At 34.8% G+C, this 22,693-nt stretch overlaps 1 protein-coding gene across 1 annotated transcript in view; it reads right to left on the bottom strand.

Moving 5' to 3' along the window:
* Positions 1 to 22,693, bottom strand: part of TUSC3 (tumor suppressor candidate 3) — a 252,662-nt gene that overhangs the window by 111,099 nt on the left and 118,870 nt on the right. Inside the window, exon 3 of the mRNA XM_080796474.1 lies at positions 3,980 to 4,097. Coding sequence (XP_080652600.1) covers positions 3,980 to 4,097 — 118 coding nt within the window. The remainder of the gene's footprint in view (positions 1 to 3,979; positions 4,098 to 22,693) is intronic.

Here is a 22,693-nt window from a genome sequence, read left to right as displayed (position 1 = left end):
CTTGAAATGCAGTACAGCTCAGCATTTCAGAATACTGAGAATGAAAAGTGAAATCAAAGCAAAAACTGTCATCGCAGCTGACACCAAAAGATACAGTGGGCTTGCATGTTATGGACATTAGTAAGGCTGGTTAAAGAGAACAAAACACACAGTCACCAGTTGCCTTCTTGTCTGTGCTTTTTCCAATGCCAGATTTTGTTACTGTGTGTTTCCATGGTGGGTGCACAAGAGATAGCTAGAGCCAACATGTAAATAACATATTACAAGTAAAAACTCTCTGCATTGGAACAAATTCCTAAGGTTTAAAATCTAAAAATCTTAGAGTTAAAAAATAATCTTATTCAAAGCTTTCATCTTCATTAAAATGTACAAATTCCCCAAGACTATACACAAAGCAGGGTACAATACAGATCTTATTGCTAGTCCACACCTGCTTCTAACACACCACAATCATTAACTGGTCGGTCTGTTATTCACTTAGCCTCAACTATTACATGGGAATCACATATAATTGAAGTTACTTTCCCAACAAGCCCCCAGTAAGTTTTAGCATTCCTGTTAATATTATCTTCAGGAAGCACAATGTTTTAAAATGTCAATATAGAAAGAGCTCTTCAACAAAATGTGGTACCATAGTTAGTGAGAAAAGAAACCTAGCATTAAAAATCTTTTAGTTCTCAACAAAGCAAAATATGTACCTTCCCTATTTTTGTACATTAAAATTCCCCATAAAACCACTAACTGCTATAACTTTTATGCATTTTTAAAATAACTCATTGTTAAGCCAGGGGCTAGGTTTTAGATAAGACAAAACAGTTCTATATTCAGAATTCTGCTGAATCAAAATTAACCTGAGGAAAGTTTTCAACTAAAAACAATCTTGATGTCAACTTTCGTTATCTGTCAAACTTTAAAAAAAAATCTTATGTCTAAAGCATACAGAAGAATTCAATAATTATATCTAACAATATATCTCTATGGTTATATACTGGCAGACTGTACAGTCAGTATTCAGCACACAGTTTGAATTAGTTGCCCACATTTTAAAGATAGAAAAATTTCATATAAAATTCATATTTGGGTTTCTCCTTGAAAAAAGCAACTCCAGCTACATGTGGCCTGCATTTGCTAAACACAGCTAGAACAAGCTGTATCCCTCTGAGGTCAAGTTTGTCTACTCCAGTTTGCTGAAGTCCTCATCCACACCATACTGTTGACTCAACAACGAGACCAACAGCATAGTGTTTTGCTGAATTTATTTCTTAACAGTAGTTAGGAGAAAATGAAATCAGAATATTTCCACTAAAGATTTATTTTATAAAAAATGACCCAGAAAGACTGTTCTTTAAAAATAGGAGAGAACATATGTAATTATGCAAGTAAAGAACTAATGTGTTTAATATATTAAGAATGTAGTACATATATAAAGATACCATAATTCAGCTAAACTAATACCATAATTCAACTAAAATACTTAGTTTACAAACTTGGCCAGGAGAGATATTTGGGCTTGAAGCCTCTGCTCTCGCAGACATATTGGACCTGGACAGCTATTTCCTAATATGGCAGAGAGAATTCGAATATATAATGAATAGCACTTCACCTGATGATCTCTAAGGTCAATTCTCCTGAGAGTCCATAGAGACTCTCATGCATAAGTGCATGAATTAGTATCTGGTTCTTATACTACCATAATTTTCCTTTGTAAAGTTATTTGAAATTACAGATGGTCCCTGACTTATGACGGTTCACCTTGCAATTTTTTAACCTTAAAACGGTGCCAAAGTGTACATAGTCAGTAGAAATGGTACTTCAAATTTTGATTTTTTTATCTTTTGGTGGGGTGGTGATACACAACACAATGCTCTCTCATGTTGCTGACCAAGCACAGTGAGCCACAGCTCTCAGTCAACCATGCGATCATGAGGGTAAACAACTGATATACTGACAACCATTCTGTGCCCATACAACCATTCTTTCACTTTGACTACCATATTCAATATATCACAAAGGACAATTCTGTCCAACTGTAGACAATTCAAGTGTTCTGAGGACACTGAAGGTAGGGTAGGCTAAACTATGATATTCAGTAGTTAGGTGTATTAAATGCATTTCTGACTTACAATATTTTCGACTTACAATGAATGGCTTTATCAGGACATAACCCCAATGTAAGTCAAGGAAGATCTGTACATATATGTGTGTGTGTGTGTGTGTGTGTGTGTGTGTTTTATTATTATGATAGTATCACTATCAGCTCCCTGATCTGTAAGCTCTTTATGGGGAAGAGCTATATATGTGTTTCTCACCAATCTATTGCTCCTACAGAGTAGATGGTCAGTAACATTTGTTGAATAGGTGAACAGAAAGAAATATCCCAAAAGACAAATAAATTTATAGGGGAAGAAGTAAGTGAGGAATACTAACAGGAAAGACCAAGAATAATATTGAAGGCAAAGGAAAAAAAAAAGGAATTTCTTATTCAACTAGAAACTGGCAAAGATGAATGAATAATCAATCTGGAAGCAAATAAGCAAAAGTACTTACTAATGGCCCATTTATAATTAGCAAGCTAGATTCTTTACAGAACTGAATGCTTTTCCATGACCTGATAAAGTGTTATGCCAAAGAATGTCACATGTGAAAAAAATAAAATAGATCAAACTAATCAATGCCATGTACTACAATAAATTTTACATTTGAAAAGCACTGGTCATGTAGTGATAAATACAAAAATATTAGTAGCTGCAGGGTAATAGCATAAGAACTAGAGCTCTGGGAGACAAACTACTGAGCTCAAACTCTGGCCCTATATTACACTAACTTCGTAAACTTAGAAAAGCAACCTCTCCATACTTTAAATTCCTTATATGTGAAATGAAGATCACATTATTTTTCTCATTGGATCATTGTAAAACTAAACAAAGAATATACATTAAGCACTTCGAAGAGTGCTTGGATCATGAGCACTTCATGTTAGCAGTGATGATGACGCGATCATGACAGAATCGATGACAACCAACATCCTTATGCTGCAATTTACTATCTTGCTCTACAGAGAAGACTGTGTAAATGAGAATGTGTTAGTCTGCTCAGGTTACTAGAACAGAATACCATGGGCTGGGTGGCTTAAAATATAAAATTTGTTTTCTCATAGTCTGGAAGCTAAAGTCCAAGATCAAGATGCCAGCAGAATCGGTCTCTGATGAGACCTCTTTTATTAATTTGCAGATGGCCGTCTTCTTGCAGTGTCCTTACATGGCCTTTTCTCTGTGCACATACTTCCCTGCTATCTTCTGCTTCTTAACCTTGTAAGATAAGTCTATTGGATCAGGGTCCCATTCTATGATCTCATTTAACCTTAATTATCTCCTTAGAGGCCCTTTCTCCAAATACAGTTGCTTCTAGATTATGGCTTCAACATATGAGTTCGGGAGGCACACAATTCAGTCCGTAAGAGAGAATACTTTAAAATAAATATTTATTACTTCACATGTAAAATTCTCCTTATCTGTCACATTGGAAGAAGTGAGGGTTAAGTAAACATGACACTGAATTTATATGAAATTCCATAAATTTATGCAAAATGTCACCTAAACCCAATATAGTTAAATGTCAAAATAAGGATAATGCATGTAAACTACCACTAGATGCTTGAAAAAACATATTTCCTCTATAATGGAAAAGTCAGAATGTGTTTATCATACTAATAGCAAAAACTGTGCAATGATAAAGATAACATTGGCTAAAATTATTTTAATCACATTACAGAATTTATTACAACTACGTATTGTAGTTATTAACTTATTCAATGAATTGTATTTTTATTTGACCAACAAAAACTTATCCAACATAACCAACTCTATTAAATATATTAGCAAAATTATATTTTATATATATATATATATATATATATATATATATATATATACACACACACATAGCAAAATAAATTAGCAAAATAAAATAACTCTTTTACCTGTTGGAATACATCTGTCCCCTCATCATAGTCTACCATACTGAAGAAGAGTTTGTTGCAAAAGGCAGATGAGTAGCGCCAGGAGTTAGCCAGTATTTGATATTCTTCATTAGCTTGCCTGATGAGGAGAACAGGGCAGAGTTAAGACATATCAGGAGTCCAGGGTTAACAAAACTGTTAATGAAACAGGTAATTCTAACACCAGGGTTGGCTAATTTGGCTACTTTCTGTACAGACTGCAAGCCCTGATCTTATGTTTTCACATAGTTGTAACAAAAGATTCCATCACATGGGAAAATTATTTAAGATTCATATTTTGGTGTTCATAAAGCTTTACTGCGCCCCAGCCACACTGATCCACTTGCATTGCTATGACTGCTATTGTTCTATGTACAGGCAGAGCTGAACGGTTGCAATGGAAAGTGTGTGGGCCAAAAGTCTGGCATGGCCCTTTAGATAATCAACAACGCTAACTCCAGGGTTTGTGGCATCCCCTAAACCTATAATTTAAATCTTCAGATGATTTTTAGTAAAGGACATAACGCAATTTTTAAAAGAGTATGGGCAATTCAGTTTAATGGAGAACAAAAATAATAGGCATTTTTAAAATTGTAAATGCGTTATATAGCATCTTTATATATTTCATTTATCTAAAAGTGCACTTACATTCAAAGTTACTAAAGTAATCAATAAAAGTAAGTAAAAACTCCCCTCGTAGTTAAACCACAAATAAGCCCTCCTCTATGAACATTATTCACTCCTATTTTGAATTTCTATGGATATTTTATTGATTTTCCAAATTACAAAGCTTTATTTAAGCGTAGGGTTGGAGTAGAAACAGATATATGGCATTGCTAGAAGGATGTTAAGTACAGTTATAGAAACAAGAGGCAACAGGTGATCATTAAAACATGTTTTTATAAAGTGTGTTACCTCCATATAACTGAGAAAGGAGTTTATTTCCTCCCTCGCCCAAAATGGAAGATATAAAAATGTATAACCTCATAATAACACAAAGACTTGGAGTAGAGTCAGCAGCAGATAAGAGATTTCAAGAAATACCTAGAAAACAGAAAGCTAGTGGAGAAGTTTTGATGGTGGAAGGTACAATCACAAAGGGAGATTGCAGTGCAGGAAAGAGTTGGGAAAGATGCTGGATTAAGAAGCAGCAGAGTCGGGAGATAAGAAATGGAGTTCAGAGATCATAATTAAATTTCTTTATATGGAATAGAAGATCCAACCTCCCGCACCACTCCCAACCAGTTCCTATGTTAGTCTTTCTATAGCTAAATGACTGGATTATTTAAAAAAAAAAAAAAATCACCTTATGTGATTGAGGAAAACACAAGATTAAAAAAAAAAAAAGAAAAGAATAAAGGAGAAAATCCCAAACAAAACCATCTTCAGAAGAAACATAATTTAAAGTAGTTCAAAAACATTAAAAAGAAACTTTAATATACTCAGAGAAAGTGAGAGGAATTTGTCAAGAACTGCACAGAGGATGAGATTTCATCTTACACAGAAGCTAACAAGCTACCCTTACTGTTTCATGGAAGCTGGCAGAAAAGATGAGACTGCGGGTCATTGACAAAGGACTTTATTACTTCGTGTTCATTCACATCAGTTCCCCCTGCCCCCAAGTCTCACGGGTGACACAATGTGTCCTTCGTGAATGCCAGCACACACAGTTAACTGGGTTACAAGAGGGGAACACCGAGTTTGAGGGACTTACTGTTTCTATAATAAGTGAGATAAAGCCTGTACTTTGTTCAGTGGGGGACATTATCTCATTCCTTAAGGCGTCTCATTGCACATACGCCCTTGAATAACTGCCCAGGTAAAGAGCAGTCAGGCCTCTGCCTTCTTGGCAAAACGAGTAAGAACATGCAGAGATGCTCAGGGCCCAAGACAGCCTGCTTCTTCCAACAGTAATTCACATACACACACAACATCATAGAAAAAAGGAACAAAGAAAGTAAAAGAGAGCACTTAAAATTTAAAATATGATTGTTGAAATTAAATACCAATATTAGAGGATAGTGTTAAATAAAATTTACAGAATGAAAAAGACACAGGTGGACTATAATGGAAAAAAAGAGGGAGAAAGGGACATACAGATATAATCCAAAAATTCCAACTTCCAGAGAAGACCCAGAAATATAAGAGAGAATAGAGGAAATATTTCTGGAAACGTAATACAATGAAAGGAGACTAAGTCTTCAAATTAAAATTATTACTCAGATTCTAAGTAAGAAAAACAAGAAAAGACCCAATACCAGACATATTGTGATATTTCAGATTATTATAGATAAAAAGAATGTCAGAGGAAAAAATATGTAACAATGACAATAAGATTGGGATTGGACAGGTAATTACCAGCACTGGATATTGGCAGATAACTGAACAATTCCTTCAGAGTTTGTTTTTTTTTTTTTTTTTAAAGATTTTATTTATTTATTTGACAGAGAGAAATCACAAGTAGGCATAGACACAGGCAGAGAGAGAGAGAGGAGGAAGCAGGCTCCCCGCTGAGCAGAGAGCCCAATGTGGGGCCTGATTCCAGCGCCCTGAGATCATGACCTGAGCGGAAGGCAGAGGCTTTAACCCACTGAGCCACCCAGGTGCCCTTTCCTTCAGAGTTTTGAGAGCATGTTATTTTCAATGTAGAAATCTGTATCAAGCCCAACAATTAAGTCTGAAATAAACATATTCTCAGAAATGTAAGGAATATGAAATTACCTTAGGATTTAACAGAAAGAAAGGTAATTTTGAATGAGAAAAATGAGAAAACTCGGGAGTATGATAGAAACGCTATAAGAAAGGGAAAAGGGCAACTAGAATTATGATTAAGGTAGGCAGGGTAGAAGATGTGTAAGAAAACTGTGATCCAACTAAGAAGTTATAAAGTACAAATTAGAACAGAAATCTAATTGCACTTCAAGATAAGAAGATTCTAAGCAATTATTAGAATCAGTAAAAGTTGGAAGATACTAAGACCATAATCCATAAGACGTATTTGATCCAGGAAAAACTATTAAAAAAAAAAGAATATTTCAGATGTAAATTAAAATGTATCATAACATTGGGGCATCAGTCATTAAGCATCTGCCTTCAGCTCAGGTCACGATACCAAGGTCCTGGGATCGAGCCCTGCATCAAGCTCCCTGCTCAGCAGGAAGCCTGCTTCTCCCTCACCCACTTCCCCTGGTTGTGTTCCCTCCCTCACTGTGTCTCTGCCAAATAAATAAATAAAATCTTTTTTAAAAAATGTATAATTTTGGTTAATTGGAAATGAAAAAGGTTCATTATTTTGAACAGGATGGAATGTAAATGCTATCAACTCTTGACACCGTAAAAGTATAATTAACAGGGTCTGGTAGATAAAAGAGGAGGGGAAGAGGTGAGAAGAAAGGGTGTGCTTACTAATCTTCACGTGACCTATTAGGGAATAAGATTAGTCATCTATAGCTAATGGACAAGAAACAGAAGGATGCTATTTACTGTTACAATAATAAAAGAACTAGGAAGCTATACAAATAAGGAGAGCTGAATTAAATACTTACCTATCATAGAAAGAAACATCAAGATCAAGTCTGCTTTATGAAATATTGTTATAAGAATAACATTTAGAAATATGAAGGAAAAAAAATCACCAGAGGAAGAAAATACAAAGGAATAATATGATTGCCTATGGCCAAGTATACACATAGAGGAGTGTGAAGGCTAAGGAGTGTAGTTGTTCACTTTAGACTTTTTGTTTTCTTATTAACAAGGAGCACATAATATTGCTGTGATTAATATATATATATTTAAAAGGGTAAAAATACAAACAGGGCTATAATCTGAGGTCATTTAGCATAAAGACCCTAAGGGCATCATTTTCTTGGACCATAGTACAAAAACAGATCATTGTAAGGATCCGCTTAAGACTGCATTGTGCTTGATCACAATCTTTTAAAGCTTTGGTGGTTCAGTAAGATTTAATTTACTATAATTCACTGAAAAAACTATTCACTGAGCACTTAATGGCAATAACTGAGCTAATTTCTAAGGTCTCTGCTCTCATGAAGTTAATATTTTAGTGGAGACATATAGTAAACAACCAAATAAGTAATTAAAATCTATAAAATATATAATAATATATACTGAGAAAATAATACAGAGAATGGTATTACAGAAAATAATGGAGGATCTATGGAGATGGACTGTCAAGAATTAGGTTTTTCAGAGAAAATGACTCTAAAGCTCAAATCCCGAAGATGAGAAAAACACAACACTGAAACAAGCTAGAAAATAAACATTTCAGGTAGCAGGAAAAGCAAGCACAGAGGCCTAAGGAGGGAAGGAGCTTAAGATGCTGGTAAAATGAAGCTGTGACATAAATGAGAACATGCTCTCTGTTTATTAGAGGAACGAACAGAGAATATAGAGCTTATGCTCTCCCTCATCTCTCCCTTAAAACAGTGCCTCACTGCAACAATAAAAACAGTAAAGACCAGCATAAGTCCTAAAATCTGATTTGATTTTGCTGTATGGAATATAATATTACTGGTAAGTATTCAACATTGATTTTTTTTTTTTAATTTTTGAAGAAGCCCTTTGCACAGTGAATTGGCACCAAAAATTAGGTAGGTCTGAACATCTCTGCACACTAATAAACCTTGAGAGAACAATGCTACCTTTAGAAGAAATCATTAAACAGGTAACATCACAATTAAAAAAACAGTGTATTTTTCCACAAAAGAACATTTTAACTTCAAAAACCTGAAACTAAGGGAAACAGCAAATCTGTAAAAACTGGCATTCTTGTGACAGTAATATTCTAAGAAATTAAAATGCTTGATTCCGAAAAATATGCAAGAAGACAATCAAATTTTAGTATTCAATATCTGTGTACAGTATCTTATACAATGATGTAGCATAGCAATAATGTTGAATTTCTTTCCCTCATAATGCTGTAACCTAGACCAGGCCTACTACAGTCTACTAAGTATGCATTCATGCAGTCATTACTTCACTCCACAAATATGCAGTACTGCACCAAAAATTAAAAAGGAGCAAGGGCTCTGATCCTAAGGAGAATACAGTCCAGTGAGAGATGCCTCATACAAGTATATCCAACATTTCAAATAATCGTAAGTGCTCTGAAGAAAATAAAACAAGAAAATGTGACAAAGAGTATTGAGGAGTCAAAGAGGATGAATTAATTTTGCCTTCAGACTATTTATTCCATATCACCCCACTTTTTCAGCTAAAGTTCCCAACTAGCAATTGTAGAATCTATCCTGTGTTCCAAAGCCGGAGTTTCCCACTGCCTATATAAAAGACAATGGGCAGAACAGAAGGCAAGATCATCCATACACCAGCCACAACTTAGATCTATGACCAATACTATATGACCATATCATACTTAAAGGCTCTCTGTTTTATGACATCCCAAGTTCATTCTTGGAGTTTAAATCCTTTGCTTAGAATGTCCTCCCTCTTTGAAAAGTTTGCTCAAAAACTTCCTCTCCTTCAGAAGTCACTTCAAATCTCTATACCTAAAATATTTGCTAAGGCAACTGCCTGAAATAAAATAGAACTTCTCAGCTAATGTATACTACTATTTGTTTTATCCATATATCTGGTCCATTTATGCATGTAGTATTTATTCGCTGACTATTCAATGGATAGGACCTAGTACAGAATGGGCACTTAACTAAGGTTTGATGATGGTGATAATAATAAAATTTCATTTTATGTGTGTGTGTGTGTGTGTGTGTGTATGTGTGTGTGTGTGTATATATATATATATATATATATATATATATATATATATATAAAATAGATATATAAAAAGTCAATATAGCATATATACCCTAAAACTAAATAACACTACATTAGAAATTCTGAATTCCGTAAGGACTAAAAGCCCACTGAGTCAGATGTACATTATAGGTTAATGTCTTGTACATTACAGGTTACTGTCTCTTTTAAGGCCAATTTACTTTACTCTACTGGTTGTCTTGGGAAGAAAAGAAAGAAATATTTTAAATCTATTTACCATCCTAAATACATGCTATTTGCCAAAGGAATAGTAGGCATGACTTGAAAGGTTATAACTACTAAATCATCAATCTAACATCTAATATAATGACTAAATCATCATCTAACATCTAACATCATCTAAAACCTCATCTAACATAATCCATAACGTCAATTTCATATGCAAATACGGAACCCAGATCTTAATCATCAACGATGTTTATTCAGCATTTTAATATGTGCTACAATAATAAAGAATTATAACTCATAATCTCTACCTTTAAGAGGCTTCTAAGAAAAATGAATAGAAATGCATTAAAGGTCCATTTATGTGAAAATTTTTTGATACAATATTGTAAATGTATTTTCTCATCCTTGTAATTTTAATAACATTTTCTTTTCTCTAGCTTTATTATAAGAATACAGTATATAATACATATTATATATAAAAAACTTGCTAATCAATTGTTTATGCTATATATAAAGCTTCCTGTCAACAGTAGGCTATTAGTAAGTTTTGGGGGAGTCAAAGTTATGCACAGGGAGCCTGGGTGGCTCAGTCGGTTAAGAATCTACCTTCGGCTCAGGTCATGATCCCAGGGTCCTGGGGATCAAGTCCCACATAGGACTCCTTGCTCTGCAGGGAGCCTGCTTCTCCTTCTACCTCTCTCTCTCTCTCTGTCTCTCATGAATAAATAAACTTTTAAAAAAATTTTTTTAAAGTTATGTACAGATTTTTGAATGCATACAGGGATCAGTGCCCCAACCCCTGCATTGTTCAAATATCAAATGTATATTTTTAAAAAGAATGCAGATTCTAAGTATGATATATATAGCATATAGAGGAGAATGAGAGCACAGTGGACTGGAGTAGTTGGACACAGTGTGAATGTGAAAATATTCAGAAAAGAATGGAAGGACTAAAATTATAAGGAAGGGTAGAAAGAAAATATTAAGGTAGCAGAAGCAGTATAAACAAAGACCACCCAGTCTAAAATGTGTATTATATATTTTAAATAATAGAATATAGGCTTCATGTTAGAAAATAAGGGAAGAACAGACTGGAAGCTCTCTTCCAATAGAAATATAAATAGGATCTTGACTTTACTCTCAACAGTGAACAACTATAACTGTTCTGAAAAAAGTGAGTTGTACAAAATACTAATTTAAAAGTAGTATCTGGAAACAGTGTGTACTATATATTGGAGGCGGAGAAAATAAATGTTTGAAAAACACTTAGAAATGTTACTATACTGGTCTATATGAGGATATATATATATACACATATATATATGGTCATTAAATTAGTATATAAAGTTACGACCTATTTCTTACACATTTTTCTTTGGAATCTAAAGCACCAAACCAACCAAAAAATTTTCTAGACAGGTTGCTTCTACTTAAGAATATATCTAGGTGGTGGGGGTGGGGGGTGCCTGGGTAGCTCAGTTGGTTAAGTGTCTGCCTTAGGCTCAGTCATAATCCCAGGATCTGGGATGGAGCCCCAGCCAGGCTGCCCACTCAGCAGGGAGTCCGCTTCTCCCTCTTCCTCTGGCCCTACCCCCAACACTCTCACTCTCTCTCAAATGAATAAATAAAAAATCTTTTGAAAAAAGTTTATTTCCAGGGGTGCCTGGGTGGCTCAGTGGGTTGAGCCTCTGCCTTCTGCTCTGGTCATGATCCCGGGGCCCTGGGATCCAGCATCGTGCTCTCTGCTCAGCAAGGGGCCTGCTTCCCCCTCTCTCTCTCTGCCAGCCTCTCTGCCTACTTGTGATCTCTCTCTCTGTCAAATAAATAAATAAAATCTTTAAAAAAAATTTTTTTTAAAGTACATTTCTAGCTGGAATAGAGAATTTTGGTAAAGCCAAGCAATTACACTTTCTTAACACAAATATAATAGAGAAAATATAATACTGACAACATAAATGTGGGTTTTGATGTTGTTGGGCACAATTCCATAGCAATAGCATCAATGAACAGATCTCTTTGTCATTAAAAAATTCAAAGAGACTAAGAAACACGTATTTCAATGTTAATGATACCTATTCAAAGTAAAAAGGACTCCTTAGAAGGAATGTGCCCCATACCATAAAACCAGTTCTCTTAACTCCTTTATCCCCTACCCTCCATATTCCAACTTCTCAATGCTTAACAGATAAATAGAGGAATCCTAACTAATGACAAAGAAAGTAACTGGATTCTTCCATATGTCTATGTTGCCTTAGACTAACAAGCAAGTAAGATATCCCTAGTACTTATTAGCACGCTTCAGACCTCACTGCCATCTGAAATTTAAAATTGAAAACCACAAATGCTATAAGCACTTAACTGTTACCCAAAAAAAATTATATTTTGTTTCGGTAATTTAGAGGAATATGAGAGGACTACTTTTATGAGTTTAAAGGACATTGTAAATTGTTCTAATGTATTCATATGTAGCCTGAAGAGGGCAGTCAAGTTGCATCAAAGCATCCAGAAGGGCTTAGGCAATAACTTCAGGGCATGCTTCTGTTAAATCTGTTATATTAAATCTTCTCAATTTTTTTATTATGGGAACAAGAAAAAACATCACCTAATCCAAATGCTGTAACTTTTTAATATTATAACCCTTTTTAAAAGGTTATATAAAATGAAAAGGGATTATTAACCCATCTGTAGCTGAAGATATTTAACATATTTCTCATGATGAATGTTTAACTTTAATCTTTAATGTCATTGAAGGGATGTTTTTCAAGAAATATGGTTTTTCACTTTAATGTTAATCAAACTTCCTATACGGTAACGGATTTTTACCAAAATATCAACGTATGCCTTTTGGAGTCATATAGTTACGATGTATATATGTATATAAATATATATTACAAAGTTATTCCAAAGTATTTCTTCATAAACTCCTAATCAATCAACTTCTATAGATAATGGTATGTGGAGAGAGATCTGATGTGGGTAGAATGCCTATTACTTAGGGTTCTGGTACTCTGAAAACAAACTGGTAAACAGCATAATATACAAACATTTTAACAAAGTGATTTTCCTTTGGTTATGCTATACATTCCCAGGACCCTACTAAAAATACTGAAATACATTCAATAAACCCAAAGCCTCTAAAGGGTTAAGATATCAACAATTCAATACTATACTGTAATTGACTACTAGGTACAATAAATTAAAGAGGTTGTGTCCATCATGTTCCATGTTTCCTATACATCTGTTTTTTCCCTTTATCAGACCTAAGTAAATTACCTTTCCTTGGAAAACAACTCTAACATGAAATATGAGATTCAAACATGTATCTCAAGGCAAAATTGTGTATGAACATAAGAGATGCTGAATTGTATATATATGCACAGTTAGCACTCAGTTTGTAAGTCGATAGAATTTTTGCTCTCTTTAAAAAAGGATAACATATAAATGCTTAGACATTGTGTCTGAGGAAGACTGACACACCATATAGTAAAGAAACAAACTGATTCATCCATTGTTCACTTAACAAGTTTATAAACACACATATAGATATAAAAACTATAGTATATATTTGATCAATATTTGTGGAACTAATAATGAAGAATTAACTGATCAATGAATAAATAGATGAAGTAATATGGGGTCTGGAAGGGGTAAAAGTGAGCAGAAAGATACAGGCCCTGGCCATAAGGTAGGTCCATCTATTAGGGAAATGTATATAATGTTAAATAATGAATACAAAACAAATGAACAAGTTCAAAACAATGTAAATCTTGTTTATAATAACCTGCCCAGGAATTAGGATAACATCCAAAAATATTGGAATAAAAGAATGCATTTACCCAAGTTGAAAATAGGAAATCATAGCATGAATCCTACAGGATTCCTGAGCATGTGGTAAAGAGCCTAATATATGCAGCCTTTAGAGAACTTTGCTGGAATGAATCAAAAAGGCAGACACAGATGAAAAGAAAAAAAAAAAAACAAAAAAAAAAAAAACCAAAAAAACAAACTGTGTTCCATGAGATGGAGATTAGGTGTTTTCTGCTTAACTAAAAGCATCACCATCAGGGCGCCTGGGTGGCTCAGTGGGTTAAGCCTCTGCCTTCAGCTCAGGTCATGCTCTCGGGGTCCTGGGATCGAGCCCTGCATCAGGCTCTCTGCTCAGCAGGGAGCCTGCTTCCTCCTCCCTCTCTGCCTGCCTCTCTGCCAACTTGTGATCTCTGTCCGTCAAATAAATAAATAAATAAAATAAAAATAAAAGCATCACCATCATCAGTAACATTTGAGGTTTACCATTTGCAAGAACCCTTTTAGGTATTTATAATTCTTTCATTTAGTCTCCACAAAGCCTTATTATTGTTTTTTCAGAGTTAAGTATTTATTATTTTTATGTATATTAAAATACGCAAAAAGATTCTGAGGATTTTTGTCCCTGCCACAGATTGGAAATGTTGGAACTTTAAAAAGATCTTACTGAACGTCATTAATACAAAATTTGTATCCTTTGGGTAAATAATTAGTGCAATTGCTGGATCACCGGATAGTTCTACTTCCACAAAGCCTTAATATACAGGTACTGGCTTTATCTGTTTCATCTGAGGAATCTGAAGAACAGAATTTAATCGTCTTGGCTCTGTTCTATGGCCAGTAATTATTACAGCCTGCAGAATTTGAACTCACGTGATACGAGACAAGTTAAAACTACACCTATAATTATACATCAAGATACAAACTCAATTCTCAAGAGTATTGTTCCCCAACCACTTGCATCAAAAATCATCTGGAGTTTTTTCCTAGGACTTTTTTTTTTTTGAGCAGTTTTAGGTTTATAACAAAATTGTCAGGAAGGAGAGAGACTTCCCATGTATTGCTTGTCCCCCACACATGCACAGACTCCCCCATTGATCAATATCATTGACCAGCATGGTACATTTTTTTTCTTTACCATGAACGAACATCCATTGACACATCAGATCACCTAAATTCCATACTTTAACTTGGGGTTCATTCTCAGTATTGTACATTCTATAGGCTTGGACAAAAGCTTAAACATGTAACTATCATTATAATATCTTCAAGAGTACTTTCACTCAAATCCTCTCTACTCTGCCTATTCACCTCTCACCATTCACTCCTGACAACCACTGATCTTTATTGTCTCCATACTTCCACCTTTTCCAGAATATCATATAGTTGGGATCACATAGTATGTAGTCTTCACAAATTGGCTTCATGTTTTTTTCGTTTTTTTTTTTTTGTTTTTGTTTTTTGTAATTATTCAATGTAAATTTTATACCTGTCAAACTGGAAATTTGTACATACTATTTGTACCTACTATTTGTACATACAGTTTACAACTTACCCAGCTTTATAATTCTTGACAAATTAAAAATATTCCTTTTGAATAGCACCATTTCAAAATGTGTATTTAAAATAATATTAATATACTTTTTTCCTGCTATTTCAGATATCTGTAGTTTAAACAGTTATAATATTAGCGATTGGTAATTTTTGATAATTTGGTACATGTTCTCTTTCCCTTGAGCAGATTTTATTTATTTCTTTATTTATTGACATATATTATTTGTTTTAGGGGTACAGGTCTGTGAATCATCAGTCTTACACAAGTCACAGCACTCACCAGAGGACATACCTTCCCCAATGTCCATCACCCAGCCACCCTACACCTTCCCACTCCCCTCCACTCCAGCAACCCTCAGTTTGTTTCCTGAGATTAAGAGTCTCTTGGGGTGCCTTGGTGGCTCAGAGGGCTAAGCCTCTGCCTTAGGGCTCCCGTCATGATCTCAGGGTCCTGGGATCGAGCCCCGCATCAGGCTCTCTGCTCAGCAGGGAGCCTGCTTCCCCCTCTCTCTCTGCCTGCCTCTCCGCCTACTTGTGATCTCTTCCAAATAAATAAATAAAATCTTAAAAAAAAAAAAAGTCTCTTATGGTCTCCCTCTCTTGGTTTCATCCTGTTTCATCTCTGGTTTCATCCTGTTTCCTTTTTTCCTCTCTTCCCCTAAGAAACTCTGGCTTATTTCTCAAATTCCACATATCAATTGACTTGTTTCACTTAGCATAATACCCTCTAGTTCCATCCATATCATTGCAAATGGCAAGATTTCATATTTTGATGCCTGCATATTTCACTGTATACACACACACACACACACACACACACCACATCTTTAGCCATTCATCTTTGATGGACATCTAGGCTCTTCCCATAGTTTGGCTATTGTAGTCATTGCTGCTATAAACACTGGGGTGCAGTTGCCCCTTCAGATCACTGCATTTGTATTTTGGGGGTAAATACCCAGTAACGTAATTGCCGAGTCACAGGGTAGCTCTCTTTTCAACTTTTTGAGGAACCTCCGTACTGTTTTCCAGAGTAGCTGCACCAGCTTGCATTCCCACCAACAGTGTAGGAGGGCTCCCCTTTCTCTGCATCCTTGCCAGCATCTGTCATTTCCTGACTTGTTAATTTTAGCCATTCTGACTGGTGTGAGGTGGTATCTCACTGTGGTTTTGATTTGTATTTCCCTGATGTTGAGTTTTTCATGTGTCATGAGTTTTTCATGTGCACTTTTTCATGTGTCTGTTGGCCATTTGATGTCTTCTTTGCAGAAATATCTGTTCACATCTTCTGTCAAATTGGTTTCTTTCGCGTAGTAACATGCATTTAAGGTTCTTCCATGTCTTTTCATGGCCTGATAGCTGAGTTTTTTTTAGCACTAACATTCCACTGTTCAGATGTACCAGTTTATCCGTTTACTTACTCAGAAACATCTTGATTGCTTCCAAGTTTTTGGCAATTATAAGTAAAGGTGCTATTAACATCTCTGTGCACATTTCAGTATGAACATTGTTTTGAACTTCTCTGGATAAATACCAACATGAGTGATTGTGAGCATATGATAACATTATGTTTTGTTTTGTACAAAAACTTTCTTCCGAAGTAGCTATTCAATTTTGCATTCCCACTAGCAATGTAAGAAAGTTCCTGTTACTTCACATTCTTCTCAGCATTTGGTATTCTTGGTTTTTCTGAATTCTGGCATTCTAATAGGTGTGCACTGGGATCTCATTGTCATCATAATTGTCATTTCCCAGATGACATACAATGTGGAGCATCTTTTCATATTCTGATCTGCCATTTATATACCTTCTTCAGGGAGGTATCTGTTAAGGTCTTTGGTGCATTTGTGTGTGTGGTTGTGTTTTATTATTTTAAGAGTACTTTTTATATTTCAGATAATATGAGTCCATTATGAGTCTTCTGTGACTATTGTTCTCCCAGTCTGTGGTCTGTCTCTAGTTCTCTTGATACTGTCCTTTCACAGAGCAGAAAATTTTCATTTTAATGAAGTCTAGTTTATCATTTATTATTTCATGAGTCATGTCTTTGGTTTTTTATCTAAAAAGGCTTCACCGTGCCCAAGGTCATCCAAGTTTTCTCCTGTCTTCTAATTTTATAGTTTTGCATTTTACATTTAGGTCTATACCTTTTGAGTTAATTTTGAGACAATTATAAGGTCTGTACCTAGATTCATTTTTTGCATGAGGATATCTAACTATTCCGGTACCATTCACTAAAGGGATTATTGTTGCTTCACTATATTGCCTTTCACCTTTTGTCACAGATCAGCTATTTATGGACATGTAGTTCTAGGCTCTCTATTCTGTTCCACTGATGTATTCATCTATGCTTTCATCAACACCACAATGTCTTGATTACTGTAGCTTTAGAATAAGTCTTAAAATCAGGTAATATCAGTTTCCAACTCTGTTCTTCCCTAATATGGTGTTGGCTATTCTGGGTGTTTTGCATCACCATATAAACTTTAGAATCAGTTTATCAACATGCACAAAGTGACTTCCACAAAATGACAAAATTTTTTTATTGGGATTACACTTATTCTATAATTCAAATTGGGAAGAACTGACATCTTGACAATAGTGAGTCTGCTTATCCATGAACATAAAATATCTCTCTATTTATCTGTTCTTTGATTTCACTCATTACTTTTGTAATTTTTCTCACATTTTACATATTTTTAGAGTTATATCTTAGTATTTATTTTTAGAGTTATACCTTAGTATTTATTTTTTTACATATTTTTACATATTTTTTAGAGTTATACCTTAATATTTATTTCATTCTGGGAGGTGCTAATGTAAATAGTATTGTGTTTTTAATTGCAAATTTCATGTATTATTGTTGGTATACAGGAAAACAATTAGCTTTTGCATATTTGCCTTGTATCATGTGAACTTGCAATAATTCATCATTAGTTCCAAAAGTTTTTTTGATTATTTCGGGTTCTCTACATAGATAATCATGATGTCTGTAAACAAAGACAGTTTTATGTCTTCCTTCCAAATCTGTACACATTTTATTTCCTTCCCTAAGTTTTTATCTGACCTTTATTTATTCCTTCTTTGATGTTCTTCCTTTCTTTATATAAACCCAAGTTTTTGACCTATAATTTTCCTTCTCTATAAAGAACTTCTTTTAAAACATTTCTTACAAGGCAGGTCAACTGGCAACGAATCTCAATTTTTGTCTGTTTGAAAAAGTATTTATCCTTCATTTGTGAAGCATAATTTTATAGGGTGCAAATGCTAAGTTGGCTTTTGTTCCTCCTCTCTTTCAACATATAAGTATTTCATTCCACTCTTCTTGTTCACATGGTTTCTAAGAAGTCAAATGTAATTCTTGTTCATGTTCCTCTATAGGTTTCCCCCTGCACACTCTGGCTTCTTTCAGGAATTTTTGTTTTTCAATTTCTGTAGTTTGAAGATGACATGCCAAGGTGTTACTTACTTGGCATTTATCCTACTTGGTGTTCTTTGAGTTTTCTCAATCTGCAGTTTGAGATCTGAGGTTAATTTGGAGAAATCTCAGTCATTATTGTTGCAAGTATTTATTCTGTTCTTTTCCTTCTCCTGATTAATCCCATTATACATCAGTACTGAAATTTTTGCAGTTGTCCCACAGTCCATGGATATTTTGCATTTTTTTTCAGGCTTTGTTCTCTCTGGTTTTTAGTTTTCAAAAATTCTACTGATATATCCTCTAACTCAGAGATTCTTCTCTCAGCCATGTTCACTCTACTACTAAGTCCATCAAAGGCAGTCTTCATTTCTGTTACAGTGTCTTTTATTTCTAGCATTTCTTTTTTACTCTTAGGGTTTCCATCTCTTTGCTTGCATTGCCCATGTATTCTTGCAAGCTACTTTATCCATTACAGTTCTTAGCATATTACTCAGTTGTTTTAAATTTCTGCTCTGATAATTCCAACATCCCTACCATATCTAGTTCTGATGCCTTTTTATCTTAGGTTATTTTTTTTCTTTTTTTTTTTTTTTCATTTCATTTTATTTCTTCTCAGTGTTCCAGCATTCATTGTTTATTCACCACACCCAGTGCTCCACGCCACCAGGCTCACCCACTCTTAATATGACTTCCGAATAATGTAATACTACTCTCTTTATTATCCTTTTAGCCAAGTAGTGTGTGTGTGTGTGTGTACATATATATATGGCATTTGAATGAATTCTGAAAATCTGGACTTGTATACTGGCATTGCACTTCATAATATACAAACTTGGAAAAGTCACATGTACTTTCTGTTTATTTTTCCCTTTGTACCATAACAATAATTCCTGATTGTCATGAAATTAAAAGCATGAGCTATTAGAACATCTTAAGAAATGGCAAAGGGTTATGCAAATCTCAGTGTGTTCAGCATCTAACTTGAAATCCACTGACTGCATTTTCAAATCTCATCTTTACCTATTTCCCCTCTTATCCCATACCAGGCCTAAAGTTCTCTTTTATTTCCCTCAATGAACTAGGCTTACACTTGAAGTTGAATTTTTTTTTTCCTTAGGTGCTCTTCATTCCTTCCTTCTCTTCAAGGCACACTTGGCAAATACATCATACAGACATGTCCAGGGCATGGGAGCAGATATACATGCTTTGTGAATTCCTACTAATCCTGCAGATCTTATTACCTCAGTTATTACCCTGCAAAGTCTTTTTTTTTTTAATATTTTATTTATTTATTTGAGAAAGAGAGAAAGCAAGAGAGAGAGAGCATAAGCCAGGGGGAGAGGGCATGGGAGTGGGAGAAGCAAACTCCCTACAAAGCAGGGAGACCGACCACATGGGACTTGATCCCAGCACCCTGGCATCATGACAAGAGCCGAAGACAAATGCTTAGCTGACTGAGCCACCCAGCCTCCCCAATAAGCCTTTTTATTTTAACATTGACATTAACAGATAAGACCAAGGTCTTCTCACAGATCTCTTTGCTTACTGTTTGTGCAACAGGTAATTATAAAGTTAATTGTATAATGTGATATTGTTCAGCATTTCAACTAAATTCTGGTATCAATGAGAGGGGCAACCAGGTGAGTTTGTTCACATTACCTCTTTAGTATCCAGCACAGATAGTGACTGTTCAATAAATATTGGTTCAAAATATAAATTAAATGTCACGATCAATATAATATTTAATCATCACAGTAGTATCCAATTCCATGGCAAAAAGCCACAACTTTATAAAGATTCTTTTGACTGCCAGTTCTATTTAAGATCCTTAAGGGAAAAACAAAATAAACACTATACTGCAGATCTGAAAAACAAGAATTTAAATTAAAAAACTAAACTGAATATTAAGTATACAACTTCGTTGTTAACAGTGTTAAGAAACACTTCATAATTATTAAAAGATTGCATGTTGGGGGCCCTCGATACCAACCCAGATTCAGACGCACACAGAAAAAGACTCAAGGCAAGTAGTCTACAGTTATATTCATTACAGTGAAAGGTTAAGATTTGTTTCAGTGGAAGAATACAAAGAAAAATCAGCAAAGGGAAAAGGCACCTGCAACAAATTTTGAAGGAAACTAGATGCAAGCTTTTAAGAGTGAATCCCACTGGAGTCACATAAGATTCACTTAATTCCTTCAACAGTGAGTTGTGACAATGCATTCAGAGTGCTATCTACCAAAAAAGCTTATTAAAGATTTAGTGTCCAGGATGTGTACTGAGGGCTGGTCCTGTAGATACCCTCTGTCTAGCACAGACCAAAATTCCAGACTCTCAGAGGGAAAGCAGGTGTTCAACATAAACCAGATTGTTCGTATAGAGTTTAGGCACAGTGAGACTCTTATCAGTTATGGAATTGTGGGAACATTCTTAAGATCCAAGTTCCATACACCAATAAGAACTAAACTTTTGAGAAAGACCTTTCTAAGGACAGTAATCTCGGGTCTGCTATATTAACTTGTTTTTGCACAGGTTCATCACCTATACAAAAAAATAAGGAACAAGTCATGTTGTTCCTTGGATTTTACTCACAAAGACAATGATCTACTACAAAGAACAAATCTGAAGCTGTTCTAATTGACAAAGCACTGGACTGTACAAATATATTCCCCTGGGATGAAGCCTCCTATGCATCTAAGAGAAATTATTTAGGGACTAAGGTGGGGAACACAATCAATAGTAAACTATATTTAATATGTTAATGACTAACATAAAAAAATCATGGAAATCAAGAACAAATGCTTAAAAACAAGATGAATGTCATCATTTGTGAACATAGAATTTATATATATATTTCTAGCTTTGAAGATAAAATATACTTTATTTTGAATGCTTGAGAGTAGCTATCAAGACTATAATTGGGAGCGCCTGGGTGGCTCAGTGGGTTAAAGCCTCTGCCTTCAGCTCAGGTCATGATTTCAGGGTCCTGGGATAGAACCCCGCATCAGGCTCTCTGCTCAGCAGGGAGTCTGCTTCCTCCTCTCTCTCTCTGCCTGCCTCTCTGCCTACTTGTGATCTCTGTCTGTCAAATGAATAAATAAAATCTTAAAAAAAAAAAAGACTATAATTGTATCATTTCAGTTATAATCTTCATACATAAAGCTTTCTAAAGGAATAAAATGCTATTTTATAGCTCATTTACTTCCATAATTCCGTAACAAGAAACTTTTCAATGTGTTTTTTTCCAACATGTAATAGTAATCATTAGTTTCATTCAATAAAATCCTACTTAGCAGATAGAAAATGCAAAGCCCTTAATTGTATGTGATCTAGCATTTGGCATGTCACCATCATCATCGTATTTGTATAATAGTTTTTCCTTCAGAGAACTTTCTCACTTGTGTGCAGACTCCAAATCTTCCTACTGAGATTAACTCTGACTATAGTCCACTCTTCCTGTCAGATAATAAAAACCAACTAATAGCTTCTAAAAACTGCAGTCTACCAGAAGAGAAAACAAAACTATTCACCCCTATAAAATAAATAGGATAAAAAAGAAAACTAGAGAATGTAAATCTATATAAAGGTGGAGAAATTAACATCTGCAACTTCAGACACCCATGCAAGAACAGGAAGGATAAGAACCACAGAAAAGAGGGGAAGAGAAATCCTAGCAGAGGCAGAATGCAAAGAAAGAAAGAATGAATGAATGAATAAAATAAAAAAGTAAAATCACAATGACTGAATTAGGCAATATTGAGACTAAGTCTAAGACTTGATAGGTAAGAAAGTGGCTGCTAACCACCGTAAAAGAAGAAGCTTACAAGTACACAGGAACAAACACAGCAGTCTTAAGAAGGTACCACTTTGTGGGAAATGAGAGGCAACAGAGAAGAGGTAGACAGTCCTTAGAGGCTTGGTGATACAGTGAAAGGGAGAAG

Source organism: Martes martes (assembly GCF_963455335.1).
Source record: "Martes martes genome assembly, chromosome: 2".
NCBI lineage: Eukaryota > Metazoa > Chordata > Mammalia > Carnivora > Mustelidae > Martes > Martes martes.
The sequence above is the reverse complement of the archived record's forward strand: the minus strand, read 5'-3'. Positions and strand labels throughout refer to the sequence as shown.